Source organism: Rhinoraja longicauda, chromosome 31 (genome assembly GCF_053455715.1).
Source record: "Rhinoraja longicauda isolate Sanriku21f chromosome 31, sRhiLon1.1, whole genome shotgun sequence".
Taxonomy (NCBI): domain Eukaryota; kingdom Metazoa; phylum Chordata; class Chondrichthyes; order Rajiformes; family Arhynchobatidae; genus Rhinoraja; species Rhinoraja longicauda.
In genome coordinates, this window is record NC_135983.1 from 12,128,712 (window position 1) to 12,154,020 (window position 25,309).

At 45.5% G+C, this 25,309-nt stretch overlaps 1 protein-coding gene across 1 annotated transcript in view; it reads left to right on the top strand.

The window, feature by feature from the left end:
- Positions 1-25,309, top strand: part of cacna1ba (calcium channel, voltage-dependent, N type, alpha 1B subunit, a) — a 542,697-nt gene that overhangs the window by 297,834 nt on the left and 219,554 nt on the right. Inside the window, exon 8 of the mRNA XM_078425960.1 lies at positions 15,088-15,191. Coding sequence (XP_078282086.1) covers positions 15,088-15,191 — 104 coding nt within the window. The remainder of the gene's footprint in view (positions 1-15,087; positions 15,192-25,309) is intronic.

The window sequence follows — 25,309 nt, forward strand, 5'->3', positions numbered from 1 at the left end:
TTCAAGAAAAGTCATCTTGATTGATGTTGCAAGTGCAGGTTTCTTGCCCCACTCTAGAACACTTTGTAACCTGCTTAATGAGAAAGGTGATGTGTGTGTGTGTGTGTGCGTGTGTGATGAGTGGGACATCCTTGACAACTGATTGGCATAATAACTCTCAAATCCTTACTCTAGCTTAAAGGCACCACGATACATCTGAGACATGCTCCAATTTGACGATACAAGCCTTATGGACAGAGAGAGTGACTTGTAAACCATTCAAAGTGACAGCCTACATCCCTGGAAAATCTATTGTGAAGCTTGCAAAGTTCAATGAAGCAACTAGTCCCCATGATTAGTGTGAGAAAAAATCTCCTGAACTACAATGCCTACAGAATTACCAGGCTTCTTAACCGTGCAGAAAGACCTGTCAAGAATTTATTTGGGAATAAGGACGTATTATTTCAGTCCGGAGAAGGGTCCTGGCCCGAAACACTTGTCTGTCAATTTTCCTCCACAGATTCTGTCTGACCCACGGAGTTCCTTCTCTCCAGAGATGCTCCCTGTCCCACTGAGTTCCTCCAGCTTTTTGTGCCTATCTTCGAGCATATTGACCTGTTGCATGTTAGATTGGTTCAACAACTCGAACGTTCAAGAACAAAGGTTGCTGAGTAAATAGGTTGATGATGTGAAATGTTTTATCAAATGACTAGACCATGTGGACCCACTGGGCCCAAACCCCTCCTGCATAGGTGCAGCACCCTCTCCTCCCCCACTCCCTCTCCCCTCTCTGCCCCACTCCCTCTCCCCTCTCTGCCCCACCTCCCCCTCCCCTCTCCACCTTCCCTCTCCCTTAATCCCCCTTGCCAACTCCTCCTACCCATCCCTCCCCCCTCGCCCCCTCCCTCCTTCCCTCCCCTCTCCTACCCTCCCCCTCTCCCCCCTCTCTCCCCCCCTCTCTCCCCCTCCCCCCCTCCCCCTAGGGTTCCCTCTCCTGCATTGGTGCAGCACCCTCTCCTTCCCCACTCCATCCTCCCCTCTCCCCCCTCCTCTCTCCCTCCCTCCCCTCCTTCCCCTCCCTCCCTACCTCCCCTCCTTCCCCTCCCTCCCTCCCTCCCCTCCTCCCCCTCCCTCGCTCCCCTCCTCTCCCCCTCCCTCCTCCGCCCTCCTCCTCCCCTCCCTCCCCTCCACCTCCCCTCCCTCCCCTCCTCCACCCCCTCCCTCCCCCACCACCCCACCCCCCTCCTCCACCCCCTCCCTCCCGACCACCCCACCCCCTTCCCCCTCCCTCCTCCACCCCCTCCCTCCCCCACCCCCACCACCTCTCCCCCTTCCTCCCCCACCCCCCCACCTCTCCCCCCTCCCCACATCCTCCCTCCTCTCCCCCCCCCCTCCCGGGAGCAACCCACGGTTGCCGTAGCAACCCGCCTCCCGGCCCCTTGGTGGAGTGGGGGTGGAGGGGGGGGTGAGAGTCCTGTCCCATCCCGGTACGGGGATGTTCAGTGGTAGTCGGCAGTGGCTCTCCCACTGATGCCGCTGGACTCTGGGCGGCGTGGGGAGGGCACTTAGCCGGCCCGGGAGGGTGGGGGGGGGCGAGGGCAGGCCCAGCGCCAGGCCCTGGCCTCGGCCTCCACCTCCACCAATGCCCGGCCTCACTGCTGCTGCTGCTGCTGCCACCTTTCCCCTTGGCCCACCTCAGGCTCGTGGATACCCAGTCATGACCAGGCCCAGGCCCAGGCCCGGGCTCCGGTTGCTTCCCCCGGCACCAGGCCTGGCTCTCCCGCCCCAAAGAGACAGGCGGCCGAGCCCTGTTCAACGGGCCCCAACTACGCAGGCGTGCACGCGTTTGTTCTGCGCACGCGCGGATGCGGCGGCCATCTTACGTAAGTACCAGATTAACGGAGCCCCAACTGCGCATGCGCGGTTTTAAAAACATTAAAATGTGAATAACTTTAAAATGAAAACACTGATTTCAATGAAACTTCTTCCATAGGACCACAGGACGACGGTGAGTAAGGTGGGCCTAAAATTGTCACGCTATCGTGTACCACTTTGGCTGTAGTTCAGGAACAAGCGAACAAACAAGAGTTTTAGTATGTAGATGTTATTGGTAGCATTTAACCATTTTTTACTTTAGCTGCATTTTACCCCCAGAGAGTGACAATACTGAAAACTCAAAGTATCAGTCAAAAACTAAAGACCAAACACTTATCCTTGCCGGTGATATTAATTGATTTCTCAACATTACTTCAGGCTCTGCTGTGTATTTTGTGACAGCTGAACTCCCAGATGGTAATTTGGCAGTGCTTGAAACGATGACAGCAAAAAACTGACGACTTTAAACTTTTCAATTAAACTTATATAAGCACATATTATAGTTGGATTTTTCTACATTGCCTTTGGGAATTTTGTTTCTCTCATGAGAAGCAATTACTGTATATGCTACAGCATAGCTTATTTAGGGACTCCCCAGGTTACGTAAGGGCCGCCTTCCTGAGAACTGTCCATAAGCCGATTTCTCCATAAGGTCTAATCGAAGAATAGAGATGAGGAGGAATTTCTTTCGCCAGAGGGTGGTGGTGAATTGTCACCGATGGCAATGGAGGACAAGTTATTGGATATTTTGAAAGCAGAGATTGCCAGGTTCTTAATTAGTAAGGCCGTCAAAGGTTACAGGGAGAAGGCAGGACAATGGGAATGAGAGGTAAAAATAGATCAGCCATGATCGAATGGCGGAGCGGACTCGATGGGCTGAATGGCCTGATTTTGCTCCTACATCTTATGGTCCGATTTCTGTGGTGACCAAAATCATGTCATTCTACATAAACTTGTAAAATTCTTGATAATCACTTGAACACTACTGATGATTAAACCAAAAAACTGTATCCAGTTACTCATGAAATCAATGAAACATTTTATCATTATTATTGCCTGCTTGTAAGTTTTTTAAAAAATGTGTGGAAAAATTTGTGTACAGCTGGATTTCTGTAAGTCAGATCATCCGCAACGCAGGGAAACTCTGCATTAGAAAACCACATCAGATTTACAATTGTAAAACATTCCAGTAGTTTTGACTTATGAGTATATTTAGAAACATAGAAACATAGAAAATAGGTGCAGGAGTACCTATTCAGCCCTTCGAGCCTGCACCGCCATTCAATATGATCATGGCTGATCATCCAGCTCAGTAACCTGTACCTGTCTTCTCTCCATACCCCCTGATCCCTTTAGCCACAAGGGCCACATCTAACTCCCTCTTAAATATAGCCAATTAACTGGCCTCAACTACCTTCTGTGGCAGAGAATTCCACAGACTCACCACTCTCTGTGTGAAGAAATATTTTCTCATCTCGGTCCTAAAAGACTTCCCCCTTATTCTTAAGATGTGACCCCTAGTTCTGGACTTCCCCAACATCGGGAACAATCTTCCCGCATCTAGCCTCTCCAACCCCTTAAGAATTTTATATGTTTCTATAAGATCCCCCCTCAGTCTTCTAAATTCCAGCGAGTATAAGTCTAGTCTATCCAGTCTTTCTTCATATGAAAGTCCTGCCATCCCAGGGATCAATCTGGTGAACCTTCTCTGTACTCCCTCTAAGGCTAGATGTACTCCATCTAAGGCTAGAATACAATTTCAAATACAAGCTCACTCATTTAAAGTGTACTAGCCATGTTTTGGGTGGTAAATGCTCTGTAAGTCGCCGGTAGGTGGGCAAAACAACAGCAGGCAGGTCAGGGCTTGCAGCTGTTCCACACCTTTAGACTTTAGAGATACAGCGTGGAAACAGGCCCTTCGGCCCACCGAGTCCACGCCAACCAGCGACTCAGACTATCCTGTACACTAGGGGCAGTTTACATTTTTTACCGAAGCCGATTAACCTACAATCTTTGGGAGGAAACCGGAGCACACAGGAAAAACCCATGCAGTCACAGGGAGGACGTGCAAACTCCATACAGACAGCACCTGTAGTCAGGATCAAACTTGAGATCTCTGGCGCTGTAATGCAGCAACTCTACCGCCGCGCCGCCGTAACGTCGTGCGGGGATGGAAGGCTCCAAGCTGGCACTGTGTGTAATTAGGAATGGCAGGCCTAAGTGTAGCCTGGCCAATGATGCTTAAGGAAGCCCATTATGAACATGGTAGGATTTTGAATTGACATTCTAAAAGCTATTTATTTTTGCAGCTTGAAAATAATGAGGCTGCAGGTCAAAGAACATAGTCTCTAGGTTTCCATACTCTGTCATTCTGCTGCTCTAATAATTGAGCTGGATGAAAATGTGAGCTAATGCGACCGGCAGTTCGGGCACTGAGAATGGATTCTGAAAGCCTTGCACTTCATCGTGAAAGATTTATGGAGGCGGTAGCTGTGTGTTAGATTAATGTGGGCTACAACGTGAAGGCAGTTTACTGCTCATTTGTGTCCTCAGCGTTAGAATAATGATGTGCTAATGTTGAGCTGAGAGAACCAAAGCTCATTCTCAATCTGATACGCAGCCAGCCAGTCATCAAGATGCATTGCTGGACTGAAGTATCCAGCACCTGTTCTGATTCTCTGCTTGCTATGCGAGTATCGGGGCATTTTACTAAGGCCTGTGAAAATAATCGTCAACTTCCTGCACAGTTTAAAGGCTGATTATTGATTGGATGCACAGGGTTACATAACGGTTCCGTTCCTGAACTGCTCGTAAATTGATTTCTCAGTTGGCTGGAAATGTCTGTGTTCGAGAACAACCACTATCACATCACCCTTTTAAAAAAACCTGACAAAGTGCTGGAGTAACTCAGCGGGTCAGGCAGCATCTCTGAAACATATGGATAGGTGACGTTTTGGGTCGGGGCCCCTTCTACAGACTAATTGGAGCAGGCCGGGGGTGGGGGAAGTGGAATGCTGGAATAGATGTGGGGGCGGGACAATGCCTGGCAATTACTAGGTTATGTACAGGCTTTGCATCAGGTGCTGGTTTACACCAAAGATAGACACAAAATGCTGGAGTAACTCAGCGGGACAGGCAGCATCTCTGGAGAAAAGGAATAGGTGACGTTTTGGGTCGAGACCCTTCATCATATAAGCTTTGTCCTGCTCCCCCCTCTTTTCCTGCTTACTCCTTCCCCAGTACAAACAGTTTGGCCTGAATCATCACCGAGCCAAGTTCTCCAGAGATGCTGCCTGACCCATTGAGTTACTCCAGCACATTGGGTTGTTTTTTTTGGTAAACCGGCACCTCCAGTTCCTTGTGTCAAATATCACCCCAGCTACACTCACACAGGTTCTTTCATTTCATTGAATAATCACCCTAAACTAATGGAATATATACTGTATTCAATTACTAATGAATGCCACAAACCATATTATTGTTCCTTCCTTGTAAAGAGCTTTAAAAATGTATGGGAATTTTTGGGTAAAGTTGGATTTCTGTGAGTCAGATGGTTTCTAACGACTGTATACACTGTGTACTCTGTATACATAACTCTAAAACCTCGGATGTTTTCTGAGCATCTTGATTTATCTTCTCATAATCTCCTAATTGTTCACCCACTTGGATTACAATACTCCGGAAAAAAACTCCTCACAGGATTTCACTTGTCTGATGTGGTACAAGAGTAGAACTCCTTGACACTGCTGAATGAAATGCATCAAACAACCTAATCATTTGGCCTTATAAAAAAGCCTTCAGTTCATCGCTGAACACAGCAGTGGCCTAGTTATTGAAGTGATATCTCACAAGTTCGTTGACATAAATTCTGTGCACTTGTGTTAACCTGTAGAATAATTCAATATAAATTAACTTGTGAAACCTTTAATAGAGCAATCCCATCAGTCCCATTCTCCCTGTTATTATTTTCCTGTAACCTGCAATGTATTTTCTCTTAAATGCTCATCAACTCCTCTGTAAATTGTTTGCTGCTTATCTACTCTAAATGGTAATTCGCTGTAGGCAGTTGGAGTCATAGTCATGCAGCACGGAAAGAGGCCCTTCGGCCCAACTAGTCCATGTTGACCAAGATGCCCCATCTCAGCAAATCTCAATTTCCCGTGTTTAGCCCACATCCCTCTAAACATTTCCTATTCATATAACTGTCTATGTTTCTATGAAGGTAGAAGCAAAGGCAGAGTGTGGGAGGGGAGCTGTGTAAAGCTGGTACACACATCCCAGCAGAACTCTGTAAACTGAGCGGGACCACAGAGTGGTAGGGAGATGGAAAGCACCTTGAGTTATCTGATTCACTGCTGCCTCTCCAGGTGTGGTTGGCACTTCTTCCTTCAGTTGCTCGGTGTTAGCTGCCGCGAGTGATGCTAGTTCACCTGCAGGGAGGAGAGCATCGGGTCAGTGACTTGTGGCATCTTTACAGCGTGGAAACAGGGCCTTCGGCCCGTCCACAGCGATCGCCTCGTACGCTGACACTATCCAATGTACTAGGGACAATTTACAATTTTACCGAAGCCAATTAACCTGCAAACCTGCACGTCTTTGGAGTGTGGGAGGAAACCGGAGCACCCGGAGAAAACCCACACTGTCAAAGGGAGAACGTACAAACCCTGTACAGACAGCACCTGGAGTCAGGATCGAACCCTGGTCTCTGGCGCTGTGAAGCAGCAACTCTACTGCTGCACCACTGTGCCGCCCTGCATGACATTTCTGCAGGACATTCCTCCCTTGGCTGAATAGCTGGTAGCATGCGGGCGCGTGACTTGGAGTAGTGCCCAGTGTTTGTGCATCTACCGGGGCAGGTTAATGTTATTTCAAAGGTGTGTCGATGGGGACTGTTGTTAGGTGTACGGCAGGCGTGTGTCGCATGGAATATCATGCAAGGCTTGTGGGGCATGTGTTGGAATAAGGGCTTTGACATCTTCACTACCTTGTCCATCCATTGAATGTTTAGTGGCACTATATTTGTATCCTGAAAGTTGCACTCATGATATTGACCTTGAGTACAATTTCTTCCCCCCCCCCCCCCCCACCCCACCCCAACCACCCTGGTCCTGGTGCACTTGTCCTCTTCTCTAGACCTCATTGACAACACATGTTCCATTGCCTGCTGCTGTGTGCCCCAGTTCCAAAGCCTCCCATGGCTGATGACGCCCAATGAGGTGACCCCTCCCTGGGTTTCACTCAGCCTCTGTCGGCTTTGGCTGGTGCTCACTGCCACAGGTAGGCACACTGTGCGGATGCGCCGATGCAGTCAATAGCAAAACTTGCTTCAGCTGGGCGATGAAATCTGGACGATGAGGGTGTGAGCTATAGGGAGAGATTGAGTAGGCTGGGTCTCTATTCCATGGAGCGTCAGAGAATGAGGGGAGATCTTATAGAGGTATACAAAATCATGAGAGGAATAGATCGGGTAGATGCACAGAGTCTTTTACCCAGAGTAGGGGAATCGATGACCAGAGGACATAGGTTCAAGGTGCAGGGGAAAAGATTTAATAGGAATCCAAGAGGTAACTTTTTCACACAGAGGGTGGTGGGTGTATGGAACAAGCTGCCAGAGGAGGTAGTTGAGGCTGGGACTATCCCATCGTTCAAGAAACAGTTGGATAGGTACATGGATAGTATAGGTGTTGAGGGTTATGAACCAAGCGCAGGCAAGTGGGACTAGGGTGGTTGGAACATTGTTGACCTGTGTGAGCGAGTTGGGCCGAAGGGCCTGTTTCCACACCGTATGACTCTATGACTCTATGATGAGGTGGAAGCTCAGTCTTTGAGTTTGTCCTGCACCGTGACCTCAGGGTCTTGCTCAATCACACCTGGTGCTCACTTACCAGGGCTATTTGATGTACCCCCCCCCCCCCCCCCAGTATGTTTTAGCAACATTTAAGGCAACATGGCAAAGTTGACCCAATAAGGGGCCATTTTACTCTTGCTGATCCATCTAATCGGATAATCACAGTTTCAGTGGTCAATCAACACGTGCAGCCTCTGACTGAAGCAAATTGGAACAGAGTAGAGGGATTTGGCCCAAATGCAAAAAAATGGGAAGGACGCAGATTGGCATTGCAATGGTGTGTACGTGTGTTCAGTCTGAAGAAGGGTCTCGACCCGAAACGTCACCCATTCCCTCTCTCCTAGATGCTGCCTGACCTGCTGAGTCACCCCAGCATTTTGTGATGCCTTCGGTGTGTACGCATGCTGTATGTCTCAGAATCTGTGCGACCCAGGACCAAATGTGATGCTTCTGGTGATGAGGGCCGAAGGGTGGGATTGATGGATGAAATCAAAGGCTTGCTGCATATGTCCTACACATTGAAACCTTGTGGATGCCACAGAAAATAGAAAATAGGTGCAGGAGTAGGCCATTCGGCCCTTCGAGCCAGCACTGCATCTTCCTGCAAGTGCATAGATTAGTCATTTATGCAATGACTGAATAAATTATTGCATGTTGAAAGATCAATGGAAACTTCTGGAGTTTTATAATGAAAATTCTCGGACGCACTTAAGGATTTTCTCCACCTTGCAATTGTTCATTGGACGCTGGACATTTTCCAGCAACTGAATCAGATCAGCAGCATGTTTAATCTCCAGATTTCTGTGCTGCGGTGATGTGTTCTGTCTGTAACATTCAGTGCTCAGCTGGTTCTTCAACAAATGAGCCCCGCGCTGGAATGAAATATATTTTAATATTAAAAGATGGTTCCGTGCCAGGGACGTTCACCGATTAAGCTCGTACACTGCCTGTGGTTGCTCATGATTTGTGCATTTTCATTTTAATACAAAGTTTCATTAACTGTAATGAAGAAGGATTCACAAATAAATCTTTATCTGAGGGACAGAACTTTCTGTCATTCGCCAGCAGAAAGTACCATGCCTCACTCAGATAAAGATTTATTTGTGAAATCCTGTGGTCAAGTATGTGAATGAAGCATGTTCCACAGTGCATATTTCATCATATTGCAGTTTACACGTTCTCCCTGCGTCTGAAGAACGGTCTCGACCCGAAACGTCACCCATTCCTTCTCTCCCGAGATGCTGCCTGACCTGCTGAGTTACTCCAGCATTTTGTGAATAAATACCTTCGATTTGTACCAGCATCTGCAGTTATTTTCTTATACTCCCTGCGGCCATGTTGGTTTCCCCCAGGTGCTCAGGTTTCCTCCAAAATCCCAGAGAAACAATGCGATAACCATTGGGTGCTATAAGTTGCCCCTAATGTGGAGTTGAGGGTTGGAGCGGAGTTGATGGGAATGTGGGTAAAATCAAAATAGGTTTGGCGGATGATGGGTGGGTTGCACTGACTCTCTGACTCATCAGGTAAGTGGAGGAAAATAACTACAGATGCTGGTTCAAATTGAAGGTAGACACAAATTGCTGGAGTAACTCAGCGGGTCAGGCAGCATCTCAATGGGTGACGTTTCAGGTCGTCCCGAAATGTCACCCATTCCTTCTCTCCTGAGATGCTGCCTGACCCGCTGAGTTACTCCAGCATTTTGTGTCTACCATCAGGTAAAAGTGGATGTCGTTCTATTTATGAATGATCGCTCATTCAATGACTGAGCCAAGAGGTTGAGCCCTACAGAGGGGGAGATCTGCAATGGGTTCATAGTCCCTTCACTAAAACAACTGTGGCCACATATCAACTGTGCAGTTATTTGAAAATTGGCCAGAAAATAAATTGGATCTGCAAAGTGCGTTCGTAAGTGACTTGGAAGCGGGCCAAATAAGAAGTTATTCAAGGGACTGGCATCAGGAAATTCAGTGAATGTGAGCAAAAGAGCCCACACATGAAATGCCTGGTGAATGGCTGGACTTGCTGGACTGTGACATTCTGGGTTCTGACCCGGTCCAATTCTAGGTCTGATCTGACTCTCAGCCGGGCTTGGATCAGGGTCTAATCCTGGGCCAGGTCTTATGGGTTCGGGTCTGTGTCTCAGTATAGTCCAGATGCAGACCCTGATCTTCCAGGTTTGGGTCTGGGTCTAGATCTGATTTTGGGATTGATCTGGATCTGGGTCTAGCTCTGCTGGATTTGGGTCTGAGTTCAGATCTAGGTCTGAATTCAGTTCTGGGTCCAGATCTTCTGAGTTTGGATCTGGGTCTGTTATGAGCTGAGTCTGTGTGGGAGGGGGTAGCAGAGGCAGGGGGTCCGATGGTAACAAAGTGGCTGGAGGCTGTGGGTTCAGTGATGTGACTGGAGGTGGGTCAGTGATCTGCTGATCATTGGGTGTTGGAGGATTGTCATTCCAGATGTAAGATTGGCAAGCATGGTAGGGGCCAGACATGCGTCACAGGGTGGCGGGTTGGGGCAGGATGACAGCGAACCAGGAAATCCCCCGACTGCCTGAAATCAGTGCAGACAAGCCACACAGTGGCCTGGGAGTGGTGACTGAGAGATGATGAACTTGGCACAATACGGAGGCCCCTGAAAAGCTTGACCAGAGCCATTGCCCCCCACTGGACATGTGGTCAGGGCCAGGAACATGGAACAACTAGAATGAAAATCACGGTCTTTGCAATTCTGAATTGTCTGAAGCCAATGATTTTAACAACATTTTATATTTTTTACATCCAAATATTGGATTGTATTGAGGCACTAAAAGGTCTGTGTTTTTTTGTGATCCACATTGTAATCACTCTGTCCTGTTCTTGTCACCTGCCAACGTTCTTCAGCAGGCATTGCCAATTAGAGATTAGATGTAGAAGGCTCAGCTGAGTAGTTTAGTTTAGAGATACTGCTCCGAAATGGGCCCTTTGGCCCGCCGAGCCCGCACCGACCTGCGATCCCCGCACATTAGCACTATCCTTCACACACTTGGGACAATTTACATTTCTACCAAGCCGATTAACCTACAAGCCTGTACGTCTTTGGAGTGTGGGAGGAAGCCGGAGATCTTGGAGAAAACCCACGCAGGTCACGGGGAGAACGTATTGACGAGCACCCATAGTCGGGATCAAACCTGGGTCTTTGTCGCTGGAAGGCTGCAACTCTACTGCTGCGCCACCATGCCACCCTTCTTTAATTTGTTTTATGCACCATGGATTTGTTGAGGCCAATTCTAACACACCTTTCTATGTACTACTGATTGTGGATCAGATCAGCATGCGTATGGTACAATTCCACTTTAGTTGGTTCGTGGAACAACTCAGTTATCAAGTTGGCTGTGGAAATTAAAAATATATAGTATGTTTGGAATATGAACCTTAAAGTCCTTTTTTTAAAGTTTTGTCAACACTCGAGCACGAAATATAGCAAATTGGTGTATGTGGCAGAAAATAAATGCTGGCCAACCAATTGCAGATTGGAACACAGGACTTGAAGAAATACTTTAACACAATAAATGTGCCTTAACATGATAGATTTCAACAGGCCCCTGGAGCTCATTAAATGAGGCAATGCAATTACTTTTTAAGATAAGGCAGGATTGCCTTTATGTGGATTTATGATAATGGACCGAACTAACATTCCCTTAAGTAGAAAGGCATTCCCCAACTCTGTGGAGAAATTAAATGTCTGAAGAATAAGGTTGCAATTATTCGGGAACATTTAAGTGATTCAGCATAAATATGAGGTGTAAACAAGTGCTGTGGATATTTGTTAACTGTTGCACTAATAAGACTGAGGCTGATGAGACTGTAGGCGATTTGCATCCCTGCCTTTGAAAAGTGGAGTGTACAGAAAGAGTGGATGTGTTGATGTGATCTTCCAAAATTCACTGGATTCTCGAAAAGTCCCATTGGATTGCAAAACAGCAAATATAATACAGCTTTTCAGTAGTGAGGGCAGGTGGAACTAGAGGTATTCCACTCTGTTTATCAGCATCAGGTGTTGGAAAATGTTAGAATCCACGAAAATATTTAGTGGATACCTAAAAAATAAAAATAAAACGGTTTCACAGAATTTCATATCATAGATAGACACAAAGTGACGGAGTAACTTAGCGGGGCAGGCGGCATCTCTAAATAGAAGGAATGGGTGACGTTTCGGGTCGAGACCCTTAGATATTGTGCTGGATAAATATGCTGGATTTCTTAGAGACGCTACCAACAGGATAAATTGGGAGCAATTAGTAAGTGTGGTAGATTTGAATTTCAAAAATCCATTCAATGGATGGTTGCAACATGAGATAGGGGCCTCATGTGTTGACAGTATTGAATTAGTATAGATAGTCAAGTCAAGTCAAGTCAATTTTATTTGTATAGCACATTTAAAAACAACCCATGTTGACCAAAGTGCTGTACATCTGATTAGGTTCCAATGGGAAAAAAAAAAAGAAACATACAGTAGCACGCAAACAGTTCACAGCGTCTCCTCAATGAGCCTCAAACGCTAGGGAGTAGAGATAGGTTTTGAGCCTGGACTAAAGGAGTCGATGGAGGGGGCAGTTCTGATGGGAAGAGGGATGCTGTTCCACAGTCTAGGAGCTGCAACCGCAAAAGCGCGGTCACCCCTGAGCTTAAGCCTAGACCGCGGGATAGTGAGTAGCCCCAAGTCGGCCGACCTGAGGGACTGGAGTTAGAGAGGGGGGTTAGACGATTTTTGATGTAGGGGGGGAGTGTCCATTTAGGGCTTTATACGTGAATAGGAGGAGCTTGAAGTTGATTCTGTACCGTACAGGGAGCCAGTGGAGAGAGGCCAGAATCGGGGTGATGTGGTCCCTTTTACGGGTACCCGTCAGGAGTCTCGCTGCGGCGTTTTGGACCAGTTGCAGGCGGGACAGGGAAGATTGGCTGATCCCAGTGTATAGGGAGTTGCAGTAGTCTAGGCGGGAGGAAATGAAAGCGTGAATGATTTTTTCTGTGTCGTCGAATTGGAGGAAAGGTTTGATTTTAGCTATGGTTAACCAGAGCACTGGTTAACTGGCTGAAAGCAGAGTGTTGGGATATACAGACTATTTTCAGGTTGAGAAGCTTGATTAGCAGAATGCCTCAGCCATTTTCAACCTTTTAAACTTGGATTTGAGTGTATGTATCCAAGAGCGTGGATACCAGAAAAGGTGAGAAGCGAAATTGTGAGAAGAATTTCAAGAGAATGCAAAGGGATAAAGATAGGTTTGGCAAGCGGGTAAAAATGTGGTGTATGCAGTACAGGCCATCCCTGGCTTTAAAAGGCCTAATTTATGGACATAATTACGTACAAGCTCCTATATTATTATTAGATTCAAAAGTCCAAAGTGTGAACATACGTTTGCTTCTAACAACGGCTGAACTAGTTTCCTCTCTCCATTTTTAGAAATTGTTCTGCCTTATGAGTCCTGCATGCTTTTAGTGCCATTCTGTAAAAAACACTGTGGAGATAAGGTTACCTTATTGAGTGAATTTTGTTTTTGCATCTTATGGAAACATTTGATTTAGGAAGGTCTGTATAATCGGAGCCCGTTGTATACCCGGGAGTGGCCTGTTTAATGTAGGGAATCATCTTTGATGGAAAGAGTAAGGAAATATTATTTATATATTCTGAGACGATGAAACAAAGGTGCAGGAGAAATCTGGCTGAAAGCAGTGGAGGCCTATTCACTGGATGTTTTCAAGAGAGAGAGTTCGATTTGGCTCTTAGGGCTCACGGAATTCAAGGAAAATGGGGGAAAAAGCAGGAATGGTGTACTGATTTTGGATGATCAGCCATAATCTTATTGAATGGCGGTGCTGGCTCAAGGGGCTGAATGGCCTACTCCTGCACCTATTTTCTATGTTTCTATGAATGTATAAGGTGAGTCCACACCTCGAGGACTACCTAAATCTTTGATCTCCTTATTGAGGAAGGGAAGCAGTTGTTTTTGTTGCTGGTGCATTGCAGATTAATTGAACTGTTTACTCGGAGAGGGTGCAGTGAAAAAGCTTTTCACTGGACCTTGGTACACATGACAATAAACTCAACTAAAAGGGTACTGATGGGCTGAATGGGCATAAATTCTGGAGCTTAGAAGGATCGAATGGAATCTCATTAAAATGCATCAGATTCTGAAGAAGGGTCTCGACCCGAAACATCACCTATTCCTTTTCTCCAGAGATGCCGCCCGCCTGACCCACTTTCTTTATTCTATCTTCGGTGTAAACCAGCATCTGCAGTTCCTTCCTGGAGATTCTGACAGGGCTTGACAGGATAGATGCTGCCAGGATATTTCTGCTGGTTGGAACTCAAGGCACGGGCGGGAATAAAGAGTGTCCATTTAATAATGGCAAACGGAATCAGGAAGGGGGGACTGATTTTGGATGATCAATCATGATCACATTGAATGGCGGTGCTGGCTCGATGGGCCGAATGGCCTACTCCTGCACCTATTTATATGTTTCTCTGTTTACCACTGGGATGAGAAGGGATTTCTTCTCCTCGAAGGTTGTGATTCTTTGTAACTCCCTGCCCAGTAGCGTTGTGTTTGTTGAGCCACTAGATGTGGATAAGGCTGAGATCAGGAGAATCAAGGTACATCAAGCAGGATCACCTTGAGGCCACTTATCAGCCCAGCTATGATCTTGTATGAAAAGCCTAATCCTAATGGAGGCCCGAGGTGGTTCAAGGTGCCCCTGGCCTTCTGCACCATTTCTTAAGCTCCTTGTGCCATATCTCGGTAGAGACGGCATCGTTGAGGGTGTGGACATTTATTTCCGGTCAATACAATACAACAGATTGACCATACAGTTGTGAAAGTTAAATAGTACAAAATCATTGTATCAAAAATAAAACAATATAATCACACATGATATTTTCTGACCGCAAAACAAAAGTGTTGGCAGAAGCCAAAGCTTATTGTGCCTACCCTTAATACTTAACAAAATATAATTTTAAAAAAACAACATGGTTGTGAACAAAATCCCGCTGTTATCTGCCGTGGTCTCACAAGTCTCCAAACCTGCTTTAAGGATAAGAACGTATTGGGTTAGAAGAACTGAAGGATTTCAGTCACAGCATTTATGGAATGAATGCCAATAATGCTGGATGTTGCAAAGAATTAATGGCTTGCTAAATACAAATTGTTCAGTCATTAACAATGTCTAATGATGTTGGATGCATAGTTATAGCTAACAAATGGAGAATATTTTGTACATATTCATTTCTATGTTTTTAACTTATTGACTACTGCTTCAATTAATTGTGCAGCCAAAATAAGCTGTTTACACAGACCCGTTTGCCTGTTCTCCCATTTCATCAGAGTTCTCTCTCTGTTATTTATTTGACAGGCTAATGATGCCTCGGGGAACACCTGGAACTGGCTTTATTTCATTCCGCTGATCGTCATTGGATCTTTCTTCATGCTCAATCTTGTTTTGGGTGTGTTGTCAGGGTGAGTGAACTGCAATTTATAAATCGCCAATTAGCATCATCATTCGAACCAGCAAATGCAGGAAGGTAACGGGGAAACACTCGATGACAGAAAGCCTGTTGCTCAGGGAAGATTCCGCGGTGGTCGAGGCTCCGTCTGTCAGTGATACCTTCACGTCGGCGGAGGAGGGTGTAAGAGCCGCAGAGGAGGTCCTGTCATCAGCCTCATCGGGGACCCTGATGGGTTGTCACTTGGATGGGTGCTTGCTTCTTCACGTGTACCACTGTCTGATATGCTGTTGCGCGATGCTTGCATTAAACAGCACAATCTGTTTACAGGACGGGGTGTTCTTCTGTGTTCAGCACAGCTGGCAGCCGTAAAATTCAAATCCAAGTTCATCGAAACATAGACAATAGGTGCAGGAGTAGGCCATTCAGCCCTTCGAGCCAACACCGCCATTCAATATGATCGTGGCTGATCATCCAAAATCAGTACCCCGTTCCATGCCTTCTCCCCACACCCCTTGATTCGTTAGCCTTAAGAGCAATGCCTAACTCTCTCTTGAAAACATCCAGTGAATTGGCCTCCACTGCCTTCTAAATTTGGGAGTATCCTGCACTTAAACCTCCTCTTTGTTTTGGTGTTTTTTTAAAGCGCGTGGATTGATTTTTCAGCCATAACTCAATCTCAGATAGTGCCAAAGTCAAAATGACTGGACAATTAATCAGGATGCTGTCATTAGCTTATGCTACGCTAGCGTTTTATAACCTTGAAGGACATGAGGAGAAAGACTAAAGGAGGCAAACAGTTCACGCTGTGATGGAAGTCCGAGGATGGTGCTTCCTTGGACCCACTGAAACCGAACATTGCACTGGTTGGAAGAAGGGGTAACTAGTGGGGATGTTGACCAGTGCCTGTGGGTGAGGTGTTGTGACTGATGATACCCAGATAGCTGAAAACATTGACACAAAATGCTAGGAAATCAGAGTCAGGCAGCATCTCTGGTAAGACTGGCTGAAGAAGGGCTTGAACAAAAAGTCACCTATTCTTTTCCTCCAGAGGTGCTGTCTGACCTGCTAAGTTACACCAGCATTTTGTATCTATCTTCGGTATAAACCAGCATCTGCAGTTCCTTCCTACACAAGTTGAAAACATTATTATGTTGCGCCATGATTTTCAAATCTTCATGTTCATAAGTCATAGGAGCAGAATTCAGCCATTCGGCCCATCGAGTCTATTCTACCATTCAAGGCTGATGTGTCTTTCCCTCTCAGCCCCATTCTCCTGCCTTCGTCCCCATAACCTTTGATCCCCAGACTAATTAAAAAATTGATTAAACCTAAGGTCAATTTTAGTCCTGCTTGCCTAATAAGAATGTAATGATTCCAGTCACCGGAGTATACTTTACCACATTTCTGTACTCTCATAACTCTAAGTCAAAAGGTTATGGATCCTAGTCCCAGTCCAGTCAGCCTGAACATAACGGTCAGGCTGACTATAATGCAGTAACAAGGGAGTGGCTGCATTGTCCGACATGGTGTCTTTTGGATAAGATGTTCCAAGGGGGATCTGCTTGCTCCTTCAGGAAGATTTAGAAGATCTCATTTAGATTTTAGATTTAGAGATACAGCGCAGAAACAGGCCCTTTGGCCCACCCGGTCCGTGCCGCCCAGCGATCCCCGCACATTAACACTATCCTATACCCACTACGGACAATTTTTACATTTACCAAATCAATTAACCTACATACCTGTATGTCTTTGGAGTGTGGGAGGAAACCGAAGATCTCGGAAAAAACCCCAGCAGGTCACGGGGAGAACGTACAAACTCCGTACAGACGGCGCCCGTAGTCAGGATCGAACCTGAGTCTCCGGTGCTGCATTCGCTGTAAGGCAGCAACTCTACCGCTGTGCCACCGTACTTCCCTCATGGTGCTGTTTCAAAGAAAAAAAACACTGAACACTGCCCTGGTTAGTATTTATCACTTGCTCTAAACCACCAGAACAGATTAGGTGTTTATACAATCTGCTGGAGAAACACGGCGGGTCAGGCGGCATCCGTGGAGGGAACTGGGCAGTCAATGTTACAGGGTCAGGACCCTTCATTCCCCTCCACAGATGCTGCTCGACCTGCTGAGTTCTTCCAGCAGTTTGTTTGTTGCTCCGGATTCCAGCATCTGCAGTCTTTTGTATCTCCACTCCATCTGCTTATGTTCTCCTTGTATATCACATTGTAGGAGCTCCTTGAGTTGGTTGCCATGTTTCCTATGTTATACCCTAAAAGTACTTGTTCCATAAATTTCTTTTGGACATACAAGGACGGATGTGAAGAGCTTTCTGTAATAGCAGTACAACCTCGATGTAATGAGCATTGTTAAATTTCCCACCTAGCCCGGTCTTATCATGAATCCAGTGAGATGTGGAAATCTTGGAATACTTTATTGTCACATGACAGTGCAATTATTTGCTGCATACCCAAGGTATACAAATAGCGTCCATCTACGGCGCAGACAAAGTTACAAAGCACGCCGGCTACTCTTTTGTTCTCCCCCCCCCCGCTCAGCGGTTCCCCATCACCAGGTCCCCATTATCGATTGTTCTCCCCCCTCCCTTCCCATTGTCCATTGTTCTTCCCCTCCCTCTCACGGCGGTCCCCCCCACACTCTCATCGACCATCGACCGCGGGTCAACCTGCAAAGTTAGGTGTATGATGGTTCTACTTTTAAATTGGCTATTTTACGATGGACTAGACCAAGTGGACCCGCTGGGCCCAAACCTCCCCTTCATTGGTGCGGCACCCTCTCCTCCCCCCTTCTCCCCCATCCTCCCTCCCCCTCTCCCCCCCTCTCCCCTCCCCCCCCTCCTCTCCCCCCTCCCCCTCCTCTCCCCCTCCTCTGCCTCCTCTCCCCTCCCCCTCCTCTCCCCTCTCCCCTCCCTCCTCCCCTCCCCCTCCTTCCCCCTCCCTCCACCCCCACCCCCTCCCCTCTGTCCCTCCTCCCCTCCCCCCTTCAGCCCCTTCCCTCCTTCCCTCCCCCCTCCCTCCCTAGGAGATAGATTTAAACTTTAAAATGTGAATAACTTTAAAAATATAACACCGATTTCAATGAAACTTCTTCCATTAGCACCAAAGGGACGACGGTGAGTAAGGTGGGCCTAAAATTGTCGCGCTGTCGTGCACTGCTTTGGCTGTAGTTCAGGAACAAACAAACAAACAAACAAACAAGAGTTTTGGTATATAGATGTTCAAATTATCCACAGACACTTGCACTGTGAAGTCTTTCTTCTCATTTTATTAGGTGTGTTTGCACCAAGAAGGAAGTAAGTAAATCTACCAAACCAGTTGTTTGTCCCAGCAGTTGGGTGAATGGGCTGTTACTTTCTAACAACAGGATGCTGCCAGGACTTTTCCCTCACATCTCAATGAGGATCAAGCAGAATTTCTGACTCACTGGCCTCTGTAAATTTTGTGTAAGTTATGTTGGGCAAACAAAATGTTAAACATTCCCACAACAGGCATTAGGCATTGCTTTTTTAATTCCAAACGGGAAAACTAAAAAAGGACAATAGCTCTAATGCCTCCATTGTAGACATTTAAAAATTACACATCTACGTGAAAATTACAGATCAGGAGCAGGCAAAAAGGACGTGAAATATATTACATATCAGTGGCCTGAAGCCTTTATGCCTGAAAGTAAAATCTTTGTGAAATCAAATCTGGTTCAACAGCCATGAACCAATGAATAGTTAATCCAACCCTTCTATCAGATGTTGATTTTTTCAAGCTGTTTGTAACTAACGTTAACGTGTAATTACGTTCGTTTTGCACAGTTTATTATTGCAGTAATACTGAGAAATATTCTCCTCAGGCACAGGGATTATAGAACCACGATAAATGGTTAGCCTCTGTGAAAGCTCTCTCTGATGCCATTATATGTATATTATTATTGCATTTCTAAAACGTTACTGTCAAATACCTTTCCATTATTTCTAATCAAGTACTGTGGGTCATATGGCACCAGTTTCTAGACTACTGCACAATGTGCATTAAATCAGACTATATTAAGACTGTTACCAAGTGGCACGGAGAAGTTCATTGCTGAGGAAATGTCCTGGTAAGAAAATCCACTTGCCTTTCAACAGGACTCCACATATTATAACAAGGTGTTTCAGATTGAGTCTACCGGAATTGGATCTCCCTATCTTTATGGTCTTTAGTTCTGGGACTCAGCAGGTGAATGGCTTTAAGCAAAATTGGTTGGACATCAAAATCTCTTGAACTGAAACATGGAGCGTTCTGATGCTCCAGTCTCCCAGGCATCCATTTTGATGGCCACCAACCCACGTACAAAGTGGTCAACACAATTTTCACTGAGCCGTATGTGGAATGCATAATTTTGGAATTTCCTTAGGTGGAATTAAGGACGGAAGATTACATCTGGAAGCAGCTTTTGAATTTGATTCACTTAGAATTTAATTTAATACGTAATTTCTAGTGAAGTGTTGTAATATTGCCATATCCATAATCTAACAGATGTGCATATATATATATATATATATATCTTTTCATATTAATGTGAGGGGATTTGTTATACATTGCCAATCTATAAAACCGATACCACAAGTTGAATTGATAGAAAAACTCACACGTTGGATGAAGTCCCTAAATATTTCACGGTTACAAAGAAAAGAAGTGTATGACAACCCCATAAAGAGATTGTATTCTCATACCTAATCATGGACTGTCTCTTGCAATGATCAAATGTTGCTGCCATTATCTAGTGTCAGAGGAGTCAAAACAACTCATTCCTTGTGATAGTGGTGACAATGGTGCAGAGGAGATCCAGGGTGGTGTTGCCAGGCTGTCGAATTATAGTTGTGCAGAGAAAATGTCTCCTTTGAAATTGTTATCCTTGGAACAAAGAAGTCTGAGGGAAATTTGATCGTGGTATGTAAAATTGCAGGAGGCCTCTGCAGGAGAAATGGAATAACCTATTTGCTTCAACGGCGAGGACAATAATGCGAGACAAAAAATATGAATTCATCAGAAAGTGATTATCAAAGTGTTGAAGAAAAATGTATGCACCCAGTGAATTAGTTTAACTTAAAGATACAGCCTGGAAACAGGCACTTTGGCCCTCCAAGTCCATGCTGTCCGCCCGTTCCATGTGATCCCACCTTCTCATCCATATAAAAATAAAAACATTTATGCTTTACTGCCTATCAAAAACACCTTCAAAGGCATTGACAGTACCTATTCAACTTCGCATTGATGGGCAAAACCAATGCCTGTTAATGTGGCCAGTGGTTCATAGAGCAATTCTGTGCAACTGAAGGTCGTCGGCACTTTACGTTACGGCATTGCAAAGTATTCCCACGCAACCACTACCTTTCAGTAACAAACAGGTTTCTAACTCAGGAATGTGGAGGAAAGAACTGCAGATGCTGGTTTAAATCGAAGGTAGACACAAAATGCTGGAGTAACTCAGCGGGACAGGCAGCATCTCTGGAGAGAAGGAATGGGCGATGTTTCGAATTGAGACCCTTCTTCAGTCTGAAGAATTACAAGTGCAGTCTGTACGGAGTTTGTACGTTCTCCCTGTGACTCCATGGGTTTTCTCCGGGTTCTCCGGTTTTCTCCCACACTCCAAAGACGGACCGGTTTGTAGGTTAATTGGCTGTGGTAAAATTGTAAATTGTCCCAGGTGTGTCGGGTACGTGGTGCTGGTGTACGAGGTGATCACTGGTCGCCATGGATTCAGTGGGCCGAAGACCCTGTTTCCGCATGGTATCTGTAAAGTAAAGAGTGGATTGCCCTGATGTGTCCTCCACTGCAGACACGTGACCTATCTTTTCCTAAGAATCAAACACTGACCTCTCTGATAGTGACTGATTTCCCCCAGGTAGTGCCACATTGAATGGACACTGCACCTTGCCCTCCTTGCTGCTGATGAGTTGTAAAACCATACATACTTCTGACTGGGAAAACCACAGAAGCTCCCTGCCCAGGTAGACAAAATCTGAATAGCAATATGTAGCCTTCAGCAAAACATTTTAAAAGTAGGGGGTCAGAAATAAACCTCAAATCTCTCAAGGTTCTTTCTGAATCAGAAACATTTATCAGTTAATCTTCTACTTTGAAACAAATGATTCACCGTTAGTGCAGTGGAGAGGAAGTTGACGTCAATGTAAAAATCTACTTTAATCGCTTGCTTGAGATTTAACTGAGGTTTATCAAGCCACTGGTCTCCTGTGTCTGATGTTTGCAATGAATGTTACTGGGGAAACGTCCACAGGGTGCTAAGAACATCCTGCAAAGCTCTCTGGCAGACGTTTGCAGCTGTGACCATTTCCCCAGTGCCTGCACAATGGCGTCCATGGTGAGGATGAGATTCTGGCCTTTCATTAAGTGCCTCATACCTTTTACATATTGTCAACAGCTTAGCAACTTACCAATATTGTGGATTTCTCAGGCCACTTTAAGCAATGCTCCTTTGTTCTTATTCATTTGCTCCTTTGGCCAGCCGGGAATAGAGCAACTTGCGAACATTTTTGTTTGAATAACTCTTTGTCGTATTTTGTTGAGAATGTCCTTTCCCACTGAGAAAGAGAGATCAGGTTGGACCAGTCACGTCCTGAAATGTTTCAGCACTGTCAGCTCTGTGCTTACCCCAATCAGATTTGTCTCCTTTCTTTAAAATATTTTAAATTACGGTCACCTGAAATGTCCTCCTTTTTATTGGTGAATTTGTGAGACAATTTCTTCTCCGCTGAGTTTGAGAACTTCACCATGGATACGCAGGGTTTTGCTTTTTCTCAGTTGACTTTTCTACTTGTTAGCTTGAGGTACTGGTGAGGCGAGATTGGATAGGTCACTGTAGAATGAAATAGAGGAGACTCGTGTTAGGAACTACCTCATTCCATACACCGAAGGTATCACAAAATGCTGGAGTAACTCAGCAGGTCAGGCAGCATCTCTGAAGAGAAAGAATGGGTGACGTTTTGGGTCGAGACCCTTCTTCAGACTCTTCTTCAGACAGAAGCAGGGGAATTTATTATGGGGAACAAAGAAATGGCAGACGAGTTGAACTGGTACTTTGGATCTGTCTTCACTAAGGAAGATACAAACAATCTCCCAGATGTTCTAGTGGCCAGAGATTCTAGGGTGACGGAGGAACTGAAGGAAATTCACATTAGGCACGAAATGGTGTTGGGTAGACTGATGGGACTGAAGGCTGATAAATGCCCATGGCCTGATGATCTGCATCCCAGGGTACTTAAGGAGGTGGCTCTAGAAATCGTGGACGCATTTTCCAATGTTCTATAGATTCAGGATCAGTTCCTGTGGATTGGAGGGTAGCTAATGTTATCTCACTTTTTAAGAAAGAATGGAGAGAGAAAACAGGAAATTATAGACCAGTTAGTCTGACATCAGTGGTGGGGAAGATGCTGGAGTCAATTATAAAAGACAAAATTGCGGAGCATTTGGATAGTAGTAACAGGATTGTTCCGAGTCAGCATGGATTTACAAAGGGGAAAATCATGCTTGACTAATCTTCTGGAATTTTTTGAGGATGTAACTAGGAAAATGGACAGGGGAGAGCCGGTGGATGTAGTGTACCTTGACTTTCAGAAAGCCTTCGACAAGGTCCCACATAGGAGATTAGTGTGCATAATTAAAGCACATGGTATTGGGGGTAGGGTACTGACATGGATAGAAAATTGGTTGGCAGACAGAAAGCAAAGAGTGGGGATAAATGGGTACCTTTAAGAATGGCAGGCAATGACTAGTGGGGTACTGCAAGGCTCAGTGCTGGGACCGCAGCTATTTACAATATACATTAATGACTTGGATGAAGGGATTAAAAGTAACATTAGCAAATTTGCAGATGACCCAAAGCTGGGTGGCAGTGTGAACTGTGAGGAAGATGCTATGAGGTTGCAGGGTGACTTGGACAGGTTGTGTGAGTGGGCGGATGCATGGCAGATGCAGTTTAATGTGGATAAGTGTGAGGTTATCCACTTTGGTGGTAAGAATAGGAAGGCAGATTATTATCTGAATGGCGTCAAGTTAGGAAAAGGGGACATACAGCGAGATCTGGGTGTCCTAGTGCATCAGTCACTGAAAGGAAGCATGCAGGTACAGCAGGCAGTGAAGAAAGCCAATGGAATGTTGGCCTTCATAACAAGAGGAGTTGAGCACAGGAGCAAAGAGGTCCTTCTGCAGTTGTACAGGGCCCAGTTGAAACCGCACCTGGAGTACTGTGTGCAGTTTTGGTCTTGAAATTTGAGGAAGGATATTCTTGCTATTGAGGGCATGCAGCGTAGGTTTACTAGGTTAATTCCCGGAATGGCAGGACTGTCGTATGTTGAAAGACTGGAGCGACTAGGCTTGTGTACAGTGGAATTTAGAAGGATGAGAGGGGATCTTATTGAAACATATGATTATTAAGGGGTTGGACACGTTAGAGGCAGGAAACATGTTCCCAATGTTGGGGGAGTCCAGAACCAGGGGCCACAGTTTAAGAATAAAGGGTAGGCCATTTAGAATGGAGATGAGGAAAAAAAAATTTAGTCATAGAGTTGTAGATCTGTGGAATTGATCTGCCTCAGAAGGCAGTGTAGGCTAATTCTCTGAATGCTTTCAAGAGAGAGTTAGATAGAGCTCTTAAAGATAGCGGAGTCAGGGGGTATGGGGAGAAGGCAGGAACGGGGTACTGATTGAGAATGATCAGCCATGATCACATTGAATGGTAGTGCTTGCTCGAAGGTCCGAATGGCCTCCTCCTGCACCTATTGTCTATTGTCTTTTGTCTATTGTCTTCAGTCATTCCATATACCCATCAACCTTTGTGTACAAAAAAAAAATGCCCCTCAGGTGCCTATTAGATGACACCCCCCACCATCCCCCTGTGCTCTAAGGAATAAAGTCCTAGCCTGTTCAACCTCTCCCTATAGCTCAGGCCCTCAAGACCTGGCAACATCCTCATAAATCTTCTCTGCATCCTTTCCAACTTGACAACATCTTTCCTACACATGGTGACCAAAACAAACAGGTGCCTGACCATCGCATTCTTCAATTTGACAAAACTGGTCAGCATCTGAAATTTTGAAGAGATTGAGCAGGGGTATTTGTGTGCCCTTGTCTCTCTCACCACTGTCCATTCTGTTGATGTCTGGAGCTTGGGACCTTTGACTCTTACAATTCACAGCTAGGTACTGCTGGGTGGTACTTTACCTTGAGATTACAGGTGCCTCCAGCTAAATATTATATCCAGACCATACCTCCTACCACTCAAACCAGGGCAGGCCCTCTTTGGACCATATCAATAGACAAAGGCAAGGCAGATCTCCATAAATGGCATGTCCCTGTAAATTGGCGCACAGAAATAGTCAGAGGAAATTAAGCGGCAACATTTTAAACCAATATTTGAGTTTAGAAGATAGTCATTATCATTTGATCCCAATTTGGGGGGGGGGGGGGGGGGGGGGGTCTGTGGATGCTTTTTATAAACAGGGAGCTTCAAACATATTGTCAGAAATATGTAAAATATTTTGTGCAAACTGACAAAAAGTCAATGTCTTAGCTGTGAATGTTGATCATTTGACACAGATCCAAAGTGTTCTATAAGCTCATCTGTACAAACATACTGAGGAGCTTTGTAGGGATTGCTAATCATTGCTCACATGAGAAAAACTGCCAACACATTATGAAAAATTCACAAGACTTCAAAATTACATTCCTAAAGTGCAACGCAAAGCGATTATTCAAGCATCTCCCCAGATGCACTGAGTCATATTGCATTTCACAGTAAGACAGGTGAAGAAACATCCTTCAAAAAAAAAGGTCAAGTTTGACCTGCAGAGTAACCAGCTTGTTGAACACCTTATTCCAGTTTCAGTTTGAAAACTGTGTAAAACCATATTTTCTTAATTATGGACATGATTAATGGTGATTGTTTTTGTGGTTTGCCACAAGAGTTTGTGTGCGTGGTATTTACATTTCATTTCAAAATATTGCTCACTTATTCTCTGCTGTTCTGGGATTACAATCTGCTGGAATAACTGTGTCCGTGCCTCTGACGCAGTGAGCATTTGTGGTTCTGCACCCCAGGAAGCGACCAGAGACTTGGAGGTAGAGAA